General features: G+C 39.5%; 1 protein-coding gene across 1 annotated transcript in view; it reads left to right on the forward strand.

Annotated features, from left to right (window-relative positions):
* LOC105208454 (neuroligin 4-like) overlaps positions 1–14631 on the forward strand; it is a 105434-nt gene that overhangs the window by 11365 nt on the left and 79438 nt on the right. The window contains exons 2-3 of the mRNA XM_054234146.1: positions 7983–8664; positions 12863–13080. Of these exons, the coding sequence (XP_054090121.1) occupies positions 8240–8664; positions 12863–13080 (643 nt within the window). The 5' untranslated portion in view covers positions 7983–8239. The remainder of the gene's footprint in view (positions 1–7982; positions 8665–12862; positions 13081–14631) is intronic.

Below are 14631 nucleotides of genomic sequence, written 5' to 3' on the forward strand. Positions count from 1 at the left end.
TATGTTTGTATTATTAGATCCCCATTAAAATATCTCAAGCGTTGACATTACAATAGGGCGTCTAAGTTGAAAACATAAATAAACTTAATGAAAATGCGGTCGGACATGAAGTTAAGTGTAAGCGCGCGGCTCATGGGCACCAGTCAGTACTATGAAAGGATCTAATGCGACAGATATTTGAAAGCTTTCAGAGTGGAATTCCTCTCTATATTATGACCCCGCAACCCGCCACGAATATCTGCAAAAAATGAATTCCACACGTTGCATAATGCAGAACGTGCAACGTGCAACGCCATCAGCTGCCTTCCACGGATATAATGATAATCAACAGCAATAACAATAACAATAAGCCGCATTGCTTAGTTTTTGGACGATTATGCACATTTTCTCACATTTCCTCTACATTTTTCCAGTAATAGCGCCGCTTTCCGAAGATTTCGAGCAAGTAGTTTTAGATAAACAGCCTGAATTCAAGGAAGTCGAAATCAAATATGTATGTATGTGTGCACTTTGTATACAAAGAGAGAGCGTAATTTCAATTTTATTCGACTTTCCGTTCGAGTTTTCTGGTTGTTGCCAAGTCATCAGCGCCGCACACAAGGCTCGCCAAATTGCACTTTCAAAGAGCTTCCTCGGCCTCATCCTCAGCCTCGGCTTGAGTATTGGCGTTCGTGGCACACCACCAGCACTCTAACGACTCTTGGCTGCCATGTTACGGCACTTATGATAGTAAACAGCGACGATAAACATTTGGCAAATGTCTTCCAGACAATGGAGCAAATTCCACTTCAAATAAAATAATGCACGAACGGCACTTGCACTTCTGCTAATGCAATAATGGCGGTTCGCAAATACTGTAAATGCATAATTCGAGTAATGCCCGTTTCAAGAGGCTGAAGATTTCTTCATTTAGTACTGTTTTATTAACAATAACTTTTCATTACAATCAATTCAAACTGAAGTGAACACAAGAAAAGCCTTAGTTAACACATCTCTTGATGAGTCCGAAGCTTTTCCCAATCAAAAAAATTATTAAGACATTCCAAAGCATCCCTCTTGTCTTGTCTTGTCTGGCTTATACATATGTATGTGAATAATTTGAAAAGCTACTTAAATGACTTCGGTAATATGTTATGCTCAAAGCGTTTCAATAATTTCGCTTCAATAAATTTTAATAAAAGTATGGCAACGCGCAAATTCACCGCCTTCAATGTTGGAAATATGGCTTGGTTTCACCCAAACCTCTACGAAGCTACCACTTGGCAGCACTAGCTGCTACTAGTCGCTATTTCGTCTTCAAATCGCAATTTCCTTTAATATTCATATTTAAATTTGCAATTTCCTTTGTCCAGCTTGCAACAACTTATCTACTCAAGAGCAACTAAAGCGTAAGAAATTGCAAAAATATTAGAATTTCCTTTAATGCAGAGCATCCCGTAGGAGCATCGCAGCTGCTTTGCCTTCTGGTGCATTGCTGGCGTTGCCACACACAAAAAGATGGTAAATTAAAAAAAAAAATAATAAATATATATATATAAATATAAGGAAAAAAATGTTAGGTAAATATATTTTTTAGCACTTAAATGGAGCCTCTGTTTGAGCTGGAGCGCTACTGAAGCCTCCCTGCTTCTTCTAGTGCAATAGCTTCGCAAGCAGTAAAAAGGCATAATATAACGAACGCATAAAATTAGAGGAATATCCCCAAAGCGTTCGTGCATTATGCTGGTTATTGCAAGTCTTAAAACTTTTTTGTAGTCAAGGAAATGAGATTTTTCTCAAATCTATTTTTGCATTTTGCTGTTTTGCCCGTCCAACTGGACTCTTTGCTCTTGTTTGCTTATTTTTATGTTGTTGTTTTGATGGCTTTCGCTGCCACAGTGCCACAGAGATCAGCCATTGTGCGGTGCGGAATTGTGTGTCTTGTGGTGCTGTGGTTGCAGCAATTGTTTGTTGTTGTGCGTAAGACTGCGCGTTAAGTGCATAAATACAACCACACTGAATTTGATCTTTCTGGTACTTTTTAAGCCCGGTGCACTAATTATAACAGCTGCGAACGCCACGGTTCATCGCAACCGTGTAAAGTGCAGTTTTCAGGTTTTCAAGCGAATGTCAGTAAATCTGGCTTTTGTTTACGCTAAACTGTGTCAGCTCTCCTTCTCAGTTGGTACTTTGCCTAGCTAACCCCTGTGAAAAGATTTCTGCTTTGTTCTTAACTATTTGCTTGGAAGTCCGCAAGTTCTTGTTGTATTGGTTTTGGATTTGTCTGTTTTCTGCTTTGCGATTTTCCATCATTATTTTCGTATTTCACACATATACTTCCCACTGACTGCTCCTCTTTATCACCTCTCTTTCTATGTGCCATAACCTTTCTCTTTCTCATTCATCTTCTCCAACACCAACCAAATCCTGATGATGCCACTTAGCTTTAATTCTTAGAGGCTTCCTCTTTACAACTACCGGTTTATATATTTATCCCGTTGTATTTACTTTTGAGCTGCTGCTTTGTTTGTATGGGAACTAAAACTGCGTATTGTACTTAAGCAACCACACCATTGACTTCCAGCAATCGGCGCGGCGCTTCGCCCACAACTGCTCACCTCCAGTTGCTTTTAAGTCACTTTTTCATCTGCACATAAATAGTTTTGTTATCGTTAAGCGTGTATTTTCTCATTTGCGCTGCCATCGCAACCAGACCTTGTTTACTTTATGCAATTTTCATTTGTGTTTGGGCCCTCCTTTGTCATGAAGATGTTACTTACATTAGACGTCTTCCCACATCGGTTTTACAGCGTTGCCAACACATATTTTCGCCTCATTCCTCGATTCAATTATTTTTGGTTTTTGGCATTTGTTGTAAAATTTCCGACGACTTCATGACTTCCTGCATTTTCCTGCTCCATCGCTTCCTTTCTCGCCCACTCCAGCTTCCAGTCTTCAGTACTTTTGGTAATGACATTGTTTACTTAGCGGTCAATATGCTTTAGTCGTGCTTCTTCTTCCCTGACAGCATCGCCCTTCACACAATATCCCCTCTCGCATTTTTGTTTGTGTTTTATTTGCTTTTCTCCAATTTCATTCGCAATAAAATTAAATACACTTTGTGCGCTGTAATGTTGTCTTTATTGCATGGATGGGTATTGAAAAGCACACGAGTGTGTATACTTTAGCTCCGAGCACAGGGGCGGCTACGACGGTTTAGAGTGTATGGTCAGTCTAGATATAGTGTGTATGCAGGTAACGATAGCGGTAAGTAAGGGAGACATATTGATTTCGTTGAAAAGCAAACGAAAAGCTCTCCCGAAACCAATTAGGTGGAAGTCATGGCATTGGTTGTTTGGAGCCGGCGAAATTATGGTCCAATTATGACTGCTTCAGGATACAATTTTCCAGATACCAAAACATGCTCCTCTGCTTGGCTGTGGCAACACTATGCATTACGAAGTCTCCAAGATGAGTCTTCGGAAGCTTTTTCATTTCATTAAACCTTCGAAAAGTATATTTATTCTAAAAGTGTTTGAATTTGACAAACTTTAAAATTCAAAGTGGCAAATACCGTTTTCGATTTTTATTAAATCGTCATAAAAACGTAGCTTCACGTGGCGTTTCAATTCTCCGGGATAAAATCCAACGCTCTCAAATTCTATTAACCAGCAAAAAATCAGATTACTACCGAAACAATTCAGTCAGAGCCCTTGCCGCTTCTGCGCTCAGAGCTCTGGCCGGCGCTAGTGCAGAGAAGAAAATTCAATTTCTCTCGAACGCTGCAATCGAAGCGATGGAAACAGTAGAGGCGGTGGAAGCGCTGTGTGCAATGTGCATTGTTATCGCAGCTGCTGCATGTTATGCTTTCTGTTGTCCGTGGGCAAAGTGGCAAGAAGCATTTACCACCACATCGCACAATGCAGGCGAGTGAATGGAAGCCAAAGCCATCAACGGACACTTAAGACAAACAAAGCCGTTGCTAATCTGTAAAACTGCAATTACAGTGCAATGTCGCTCGCAGCAGCAGGCGTCAGGCGGGAGGCGATATCGCCAGTGCAGCTGGGTTTGTTTAGCTAAAGTAGCGTAACGGACAAGGAGTCGTACCACTACTGAGTAACCACTTGCAACAACAAATGAGAATTGCTATTCGTTTTTAGAAAAGAAACTACACATACATACAACGCAGTTGCACCAATTCTTCAGGCCCCTTGTACTGTTGCTCCCTTTCTTTTCCTCAAACAAATAGCTGTTCTTCTAACAACAGTTTTTGTGCTACATAAATACTGATAAAACAACAACATGTTTATGTTTATAGTGCCAGGCATTCAGCAAAACAACAATAACAAAGTGTTCACCGCCTCAGCAACGTTGTGTTGTTCTTTTCAACCGACATTCGCTTTTCGGCTTTTCTACGCAACGCATCAGGAAAAACAACAAGGCAAGTGGAAGAGTAGTGAAAGAGTAGTAAGCGAGGGGAACAAAGAGCCAGGAAATGCGAAGAAAAAATAGTACTTTTGCTATTTGTTAGCAGGAAAAGTAGCCGTATTAGTTTCAGTAAATATTTTTTCCCTGCCACTAGCATACTTTTCGGTTAGTTAGGCGTCGTTATTGACCAGCCTCTGGAAATGTACGTGCAGTTGATGCAATTTCTACTTGCAGTACAGTAATTACGATTGCGGCAAAACATTGATGAAAAAAGTTTAATATTAGCTAAGGCGTAGAAGAAAATCGTATGAAGTATTGCCTTCAAGGCAAACAAAATAAGGAAGACAACAATAATATTCTAACAACTTCCTCAACCAACTATCGCTACTTTACCCTCAATCCAATGAAGCAGAAAAATCGTTCAGTCAATTGGAGAGAGTTCAAAATTTTTAGATTAATCAGCATTTTCATAGAAATTTTGTATTTTCAGTGTGAATACAATATATTTTATGCGCTTATTTAATTATATGCACCACAGCTAGTTTAAAGTTTTTGCTCAAATCGTGTGGAAATGCATAACTTCGCTGGAGTGAAAAGCAAAACAAAGAATTTTTTGGAACTCCAAAACTGCCAGCGCCGTTCGCAATGCTGAAAAGTAACGGGTGATTTTTTTGAGGTTAGGATTTTCATGCATTAGTATTTGACAGATCACGTGGGATTTCAGACATGGTGTCAAAAAGAAAGATGCTCAGTATGCTTTGACATTTCATCATGAATAGACTTACTAACGAGCAACGCTTGCAAATCATTGAATTTTATTACCAAAATCAGTGTTCGGTTCGAAATGTGTTTATCGACAAATTTTGTTCAGCGATGAGGCTCATTTCTGGTTGAATGGCTACGTAAATATGCAAAATTGCCGCATTTGGGGTGAAGAGCAACCAGAAGCCGTTCAAGAACTGCCCATGCATCCCGAAAAATGCACTGTTTGGTGTGGTTTGTACGCTGGTGGAATCATTGGACCGTATTTTTTCAAAGATGCTGTTGGACGCAACGTTACGGTGAATGGCGATCGCTATCGTTCGATGCTAACAAACTTTTTGTTGCCAAAAATGGAAGAACTGAACTTGGTTGACATGTGGTTTCAACAAGATGGCGCTACATGCCACACAGCTCGCGATTCTATGGCCATTTTGAGGGAAAACTTCGGAGAACAATTCATCTCAAGAAATGGACCCGTAAGTTGGCCACCAAGATCATGCGATTTAACGCCTTTAGACTATTTTTTGTGGGGCTACGTCAAGTCTAAAGTCTACAGAAATAAGCCAGCAACTATTCCAGCTTTGGAAGACAACATTTCCGAAGAAATTCGGGCTATTCCGGCCGAAATGCTCGAAAAAGTTGCCCAAAATTGGACTTTCCGAATGGACCACCTAAGACGCAGCCGCGGTCAACATTTAAATGAAATTATCTTCAAAAAGTAAATGTCATGAACCAATCTAACGTTTCAAATAAAGAACCGATGAGATTTTGCAAATTTTATGCGTTTTTTTTTTTTTAAAAAGTTATCAAGCTCTTAAAAAATCACCCTTTATTTCGCATTTATTTTAGTGCACACTTTTAGGCGTAAAGGCATGCGATGATGTGACACTTCACACGCTCACACGCCGCATGCAACATGCCACGTACTACGTGCCACCACAGTTGCAGGTGTTATTCGTCATTAGTGAAATGTATGTGCGCGTGCGTCCTCTCTCATGCAGGCCGCTACTTCCGCATTAATGTGCATAGTTTTTGCCGCCTAGCAGTATGCTACAAAGCGTGCTCATATCGCGTACGCTTTGTTGTTATTAAAACTTTTTGCATTTGTTTGGCCCGCATCGTTCGTTGCCCACTTGCAAAATGTGTATGTTTGTGTTTCTGTGCTCACTTTTCGTGTCTCAGCAGTTTTTACGGTTTGCCGCTTCGCTTTGTTTTTCGTCAGCTCTTCCTGCCTAATTTAAATTTTACGCCGTCATCATGCCACCACACAGCAATATGCCACACACTACTTGCCACATGGCGCACATATTTGGCAGGAGAATGCCTGCCTTTGTATGTCCGTCCGGCATTGTGTCTGTGTTTGCGTTGCTCTCCATTTTGTTTATTCACACACTTCCGGTGTGTCACACCGCCAGCCTCTACCCCGCTCGCATGTATGTATTATGTGCATGCATTTTGCTGCTGGCTGCTGTGCTTCTTCTAGGCTTTATGGTAATCATTTCTATTTTTCCGTAAAGTTACGTAATATATGCATCTCCCTCACGGGCACAGCAGCAATATTTTCCATTTTCTGCTAAGCATATTCATTGCCTTGGTAAACCATGACACATGGGCGCTCACACACCAATGTGTTTCACACACATGCAAATTACGATGCAAATGAATTAATTGCCGTTAGCGGCGGCTTTTACTCGGCAACTATTCAAATTTTTTTAAGCTTTTGTAGAGATTTTCCAACTTTTGGCCAGGGTCATTGAACGTTAGCTAATTAAAATGGTGAGAATGAGGATGTGATGTCGGGCAGAACGCTCTCACCTTACACTCCCATAGAGGGCGCTGGGGTTGGGTTGGGAAACAATACACTATGAAACACTTATTCAACTTGTAGTGCTTATAGAAATTTATAATCACATATTTCTCCTCCTCCTCTCCTTCCTCCTTCAAAATGAGACTCCCTATTAAAAAACTGCTTTGTCAGTAAATTTTGGTGCAATCCCTCTATCATATAGCTTGTTAAGCTATTTCTACATTGTTGTTGTTGTTATGAAAATTTGAAACTACGCGCTTTATATTTTTTTTTTTTTGGCGAAAAAGTTGCTTTTGACTCCAATTAATGGCATACATTTAGGAGCGAACGGCAAACAAACTCCGCATTTTGTCTAGTTATCTGCAGGTCATTAGCGCTTGTTCGCAAATTTAATGGCAAAAGTTGAACGTTCGCCAGCAAATCACACAATCAAGCAAAAATATAAACATTTCGAAATGAAACCATGAATCGCGGAACAACTACACAATACACAGTTGTACGTCTATAACAGGTGGCAAATTCGGCAAAACGCAGTGCGCCCTTCATTCAAATGAACTCGCCTGAGTTTTGCGAAATTTATAATTGACTTTTGTCTATATTTTTGCACAACATTTAAATTGCGCGCAGTTTAGCTACTTTGTAATGAATGAATTTACCGCAAAGGTATGAAAATGAACACGAAATATGCGACATTTCGTAGCTATGAACACAGCGAAATGATGGGTAAATTCGGCTAAGAAATTCTTAAAAATATTTCGATTAATGTTTTCGATTTTACTTGAGAGACAAATAAAAATTCTTCAAATTTGAGTTTCATGGTTGTGTATGTTTTCGCCATGTCCTCCAACCTCTTTCCTGCCTAAGGGGAAGTGCTTAGAAATATGTGTCTTAAGGAACTACAGATGTTTCAAACTAAACTTGTTTAATTTTACTTATCTTTAACTTAAACAATATAATTAAATATATTTCATTTTCAAATTAATGTGCTGTTACTTTCTATTTCCAGACTACAAAAAATCTCGATAACAAAACTGCCAATGTTGCCAACCAACCTGTAGACCTTGAAAGGCTCAAAATATTTCCTGCTCAATCGAAAATATATTCCTGCAGTCAGTCGACAAGAGTAAAAACTACATAAAAATGCAACTCAGCGTAAGGCTGAAATCCAATGCACCGCATAGATAGAGAATTCACTTAGACATTCCAACTAACTTAGCAGAGCCAAAATCAACAACAAAAACAAAAGAAAAGAACGTTGTCAAAATGCTTCAAAACACAAATGCAGCGCGTTTCATGGAAGCGAAACGCAAAAATACTACAACAACGCACACACGGATTTACGAAGATACGCGCAGAGCCGGAACGGCGTTTAACTTTATAAACAGACCCGGCCGCCTGCACAGCAGATACGATAACACTTGTCGTTTAACGATCTTCCGCCAGCGATTGCCACATTTCATGCTATCGACAGCTGCCGCTTTGTTGGTGGTGAGCGCGTTGCTGCCGCGCATGGCCGAGGCCTCCACACTGGAGATCTATAAGAACGCGCGACTTGGTCATCGTATTGTACAGACACGTTATGGACGCCTGCATGGCCTCATCTTACCGTTGGACAATTTCCGCTTTCTACGCTCGGTGGAGGTGTTTCTCGGCGTGCCATATGCGACGCCACCGACCAAACAAAATCGGTAAGTGAAGTAATCTTAGGCATTCGATACATGTCAATATATATGTTTAAAAATTCAAGATGTGGTTTGCAAGGTAGTTGCATATCTTTCTGAGTTACGGCCTAAACAGATATTGAAATGTGTCCTACTTGACATTCGAACACTGACTTTTTATGAAATATTCACTGTTTTCTGCCCAATCACCAATTAGCTAACAATTCTCAATGAACGAAATTATACGCTTCAAAATGAAGACCCTGTAAAGACCCGATTCTTTCACTAGCTGGATTTTGAAAGAGATTTGTTCGATGTACATTTTACAATGGTTCCAATAAATAAAGAAATTGTGGGTGTGAATAACACTTCCTAAATAGATGTTTTAATTACCATTCAAGCGTCTTTCCCTATGAAGCCACAGGTTCGAAGATTCGAACCTAAGGTATATGAACCCCTATGAGCAATGGCCTAGAATTGTTTGCGAACACTCCTAATATTATATTTATAACATTTTGCATAATTTTCTGCGATGTACATTTGAAACATTTTGAACTTCTTAATATCCCTGTTCAATTTCAAGGGCAATAAAAATTATGAAAGTTTACTCTTATCATAAAATCGGAAATAATTTGTAAGCCAATGCGATTTCATCAAATCGCTAACGTGAGTTTGTATGTGTGTACGTCACGGATACGTCGACAATCCATCAAATTTTACGCCTTTTTTAATATAAATCTCTGGCAGTGCAATGAACATTAATATAACTTTATGAAAACAAGGCGTCTCACCCCACCAGTCGTCCATTCTTTGTGTTGTCTGTGCGATATTAGTGAAATAAAAAGATAATGATTCCAGCTTCAATATTAACAGATTTTATGACAGCTCGTTTGCATGTTAAATGCGCATAAGGAAATACAGTGCACATTCATTGGAGCAGTATTCTCCCGCACTTTATGCACTTTTGCGGAATTTTCAAGAATTTTCATTATGCCACAGCATTTAATGAGCGTCGTACGATTAGAAAACTGGTGAAATTTCGCAACGCATCCAGCAGATCCTCAACCAGAGCCCACTAAGAGAATGAGGAATTCTTGATTTTCGAATTTGGCAGTCCACACTGCTTTGTCTTCACCACTGGTGCCTCAAAACAAAATGTTTCTTGTGACATTGTTGTTGTTGTGGTTTTAAATGATTCAGACGAAAACTTTAAGAGCATTTCGTAATCAACGTCTTCAGATTTTCGAGCACATTTAATTTGCTCTACAATGCAAGGATAATGACAACAACAACGTTGCAATGTCACATTGCGCAGGAGAGTGAAGAGAGCTGCATTAGCTGAGTGCCACGCTTGTTGTTATCGCTGCTTCGCCACAATTATGCAATAAAGTTATAATGACAATTTCATAACGAAGCGGCATTAAAGTGAACTGTAACGGCACTCGAGACAAAGCGGGTCTGAGAAATTACATAAGTGCAAATTCACTGGAAATGGTCGCTTGGACAAGCAGCCAAAGGACCAAAGTGGTAAGGGTGCACGAGACCCGCAAAGAGCTGCACATTAATGGATTAATGCGAAATCATGCCAGTCGGGATATGCTTATGGGATTGCTATGAAATCTAACAAAAATTTAACATCTAACAAAACAATGGACACTTGTACGTGTGTATGTCTATTATCCACCCCCACAGCTTAGGTAAAAGAAAGTGTCTCGAGAAGACGGCAAAATAGAACAATTGCCGAAATGTCATTGCAATTTGCGGAATTGACAAAAGTTTCGCAAACTACAAAAGCAAATGCGCAGCGAATTTTATGCGAAAACAATCGGTAATGGACTGGTATGGCACTATTTCGCACCACCTCACATACACCCACCCAGTGCATTGATGCTTGCAGCGCCATCTGGAGAACTCTTTCCACTCCCCCTCCTTTTCCATTTCCCTCAGGTAATAAAAATTGGAATTTTGTTCATAAACCAATATTCACGCCACGCTTGGCCGTCCGGCGCCTGCCACCGCAATCACAACAAATTAAATAAATTGAAGCGCTTTGACAGCTTGTTTGCCTAAAAGTTTGCCACAATTCTTACTCCCTTTTACGTGTACGAACCGACTTTTATGTCAATAAGCAGCAAAATTAACTTCCAACTCTCTCTCCTCTTCCTCCTCCTCTATTAAGCGACTTACTGCTGGCTTAGCGATGTTTTCGCTTCATTTCAGCTTTTCACCACTTCGTCCCGCTATTGTAGTTGCGAAACAGAAACAGCTGTTGTTAAACCGTTATATGCTGTGCTGCTGAATTATGAACAGTGGGCGGTGAGAAAACACACCACGAATATCCCATAAAAATATGGAAATGGAAGGGAACACGATAAAAAAGTTTCGGGCGGAAATTGAAGAAGCACCTAGCATAAAGGACGAAATATACAGTGACAACATGGGTGTACATATTCGCGCAGCTTGCCTTCGGTAGGCAAATGTGTTCGCTACAGCAAAGGTAATACGAGTTGAGACATCAGCCAAAGCATACGTTAAGGCGCTGTAACGAATGGCGAGAGTGAGAGCGTACGCGAGGTAATAAAAAATTTAAAAAGCTGCTGTAACATCATCGCAAGCAATTACGCTGCAACTTTTTATTGTCCCTCACTTTCTAAGCGGATCAACGGCCAGTGGTTGGCATGGTCACCGCTTGGGCATGGACCCACACACACACACTCAAACCAACGCACAGACACAAAAAGCGCAAAGTGGATGATGATGATGGAATTACGTCGGAATATCAAATGTTTGTTGGCGGCTGAGTGGCTGAAATATTTTTGAATATCCGAGTGTCTTGAATAATAAAAGACTGCTTTCCACTTCATCAGGGTAGCGCGTCGCAGTGCCTTACGCTGAGGAGGGGTACTTATGCGAATTTGATAGAACGAATTGGCAGGCGCCGTTGGGTGGGTGAGCAGCGAGGGACTTGAGGGGCATTATCAGCTGGTTTGTTGTTGAGTCGGAAGCGTTATTTTAATTTGATTGCATGGTACTCGAATTATAAAAACTCACAACACGAATTACTTGAGGGCACAGACAATTCGGACGGTCTGTTCCTTTGTGGCCTGAGGGCGAGTAAGAAACTGAAAGTTTTTAATAATATGCTTAATAATTGAAAAGAGATAATTTCAAGACGGACGACGAAGTTGCGAATTTAACACGAAATGCAAGCAAATAGCTAAGAAATTTATTTATATATTTTTTTTTTGTAAATGGACGTTAATTCCTAAGGGACACGATAAAGGCGCACAGTGTTACAAAATATATAAAGTGCGACTCTCTTTCACTCTCCAAATATAAAACTGAATATATTTAGACAAAGATTTTTTTAAACTTTAAGAGAAATTTAAATGATTGTGCTCATAATTAAGAATTTATTCCCCCAAATGAGGCGAGTAAACCAAAATCATTTTCGATATATTGTGAGAGGTCGTAAATTCTTAAACTACTATTAGAGACCCTTCCCTTTATCCAAAAATCGTCTGTATATAATTTGAATGCTGTCCAGACTTTTAAGTGGCCAGACATGTACCGAATCATTATGAAGTGTATTAAACCCATAGTGTCCCTCGCTCATCTGCACCCTAATTACTTATACATAAGAGCCAAATGCGGCGAATGCCTTCGGCTAAACATTCTACGAGGTAATGAAAATCTTTTCAGTTTTATTGAATCATGTGAAATAAAATACAATTGCAATAACAAATAATTACGACGGCGCCAAAACAAGCGCTATTCACTCGTTCAACTATGGTAATCAAGCGGTAAATTGCTTAATAAAATTTGATTGCGAAACTTTTTGCGAACAGATGTAAAAAACAAAAGTAATAAAAGTGACAAAAATTAAAAATGAACAAGTGAGCGGCAAAATAGTAAAATCAGCGAGTAAGCCAAGAAACATTTTCGGAGTATTCGACGTAAGTAAAATAAAGTAATGTACATTTAAGTGGAAATATTTCTAGCTCATGAACCCAATTGATTTCCACTCCATCATTGGCAGATTAGTACTGCATATATGCATGTGTATGTGTGCGAAGGAAAAGTCTCTGCCTGCAGTCGGCCACTTAACACCAAATCTGTGATCAATCGCCGTAATTTATTTTCCTTGCAGCCTCACAACATTTTTCTCCAATTCTTCCAATTCTAATACGCAATCTCTGCTTTTTCTTTTTTTCGCTTCGCATAGGTTTAGTCCGACACGTGCGCCCGCACCCTGGGACGGCATACGCATTTCGGACAAATACAGTCCGGTTTGTCCGCAGCGCTTGCCGAACATACAAAACGAGACAGCGGCGATGGAGAAAATGCCCAAAGGACGCCTGGAGTATTTGAAAAGGTTGCTGCCATTTTTGGAAAATCAATCAGAAGACTGCCTCTACTTGAATATATTCTCACCCAACAATGGTAAGTCACCGTCAGACGGGGAATAGTCAATCAGAGAGCTAGGTGGCTGTGGAAAAAGTTAACGGCAAAACTTTTCTCTGTACCAAAATTGGTTATAATGTGTTATGTCAGGAAAATGTCTTGAAGTAATGGACTTAACGGCTCATTCAATTCGAAGGGATTATTTCGATTGTTGTCCCTTGATTGATGAAATTTAAATTAATTAGGAGCACGTTGGTGTGAGCACAGAAATTGCCTGAGCAAATACAGTTAGATTATGGGTAATGCTTTTGTTGAACGGATTAATGTGTGATGCCAACGCAGCGACTTAGATTGGCAATATGGTGGAGCGTAAGGGACGAAAACCAAACAGTCGCTGAGCAAAAGCTGCAGCACAATGGAGAAGAGTTTTATTAAGAGACTCAAGTTTTCCTCATTTTATGATTCAATAAAAACCTGTCTAATCTCTTGTTCGGGTATTCTGTCGCCGGAAAGAAATAGAAATATGGTTCCTAGTTGCTTCAAAGCATAGTGTTCGAGCTCGAGTAGATTCGTATATCGTCAACAGGTTTACACCTGCTATGCAAAAAAGACTTCGCGCCTCCCAGAAAGTGGACAAGTTTCATGCGTTTAACAAAAAACTGCAATACTTCACTAAAAAAGTGTCAGCCAAATAATGCTTGAACCGCAATTGTCATTAACTTTTTAATTAATTTACCGTGATTAATCATATGTGGTACAAGTGTAGTTCGTGGTAACATTTTACCGATAAAATTCAAATTTTTTCTTAGAATTGAACCTTTTTTCGCATAGGCAAATTAATATTTTATTAAAAGCGCTAATGATTTTAAGGTTCAACAAAAAGTCAATTCACTCACAACTGAAAAGTTGGCACATGTCTGGTCAGAAATGCATAACAGTCAATCATAAAAATACATTAATTACATAAATTCAATTAAAAGCTAAATAATTACAAATGAAATGGCCCGAATTGTGAGTTCGATTATATTGAAACCACTTGAATATGGAAGCACATGAATTGAAGTTAATTGTAGACAAAGTAAGTCTGAAAACCAACAAATTATTCTGCAATGTGCAGAAAGATAACCGCAATACAACGAATTTCAATGGAATTATATATGCATATATATTTATACTTACGCAACATGTTGCACAGAGTATTATAGTTTTGTTCACACAACGGTAGTTTGTGTCACCAAAAAATAAAAGAGTTAGATATGGGGCTATGTATATATAAATGATCAGGATGACGAGTTAAGTTGAAATCCAGATGTCTGTCTGTCCGTCCGTACGTCCGTCTGTCCGTCTGACCGTGCAAGCGATAACTTGAATAAAAATTAAGATATCTTAATGAAACTTGGAACATATATTCCTTGGCAACCTGAGGAGGTGGCTTTCGAAGATGGGCAAAAACGGTCCACTGCCACGCCCACAAAATGGCGAAAACCGAAAACCTAAACAGTGCCACAACCAAGCCATAAATAAAGTTATGAAAATAAAATTTGCATCATAGGATCGCATTAGGGAGGGGCACATTTGGATGTAATTTTT

This window comes from Zeugodacus cucurbitae, chromosome 2 (genome assembly GCF_028554725.1).
Source record: "Zeugodacus cucurbitae isolate PBARC_wt_2022May chromosome 2, idZeuCucr1.2, whole genome shotgun sequence".
Lineage (NCBI taxonomy): Eukaryota > Metazoa > Arthropoda > Insecta > Diptera > Tephritidae > Zeugodacus > Zeugodacus cucurbitae.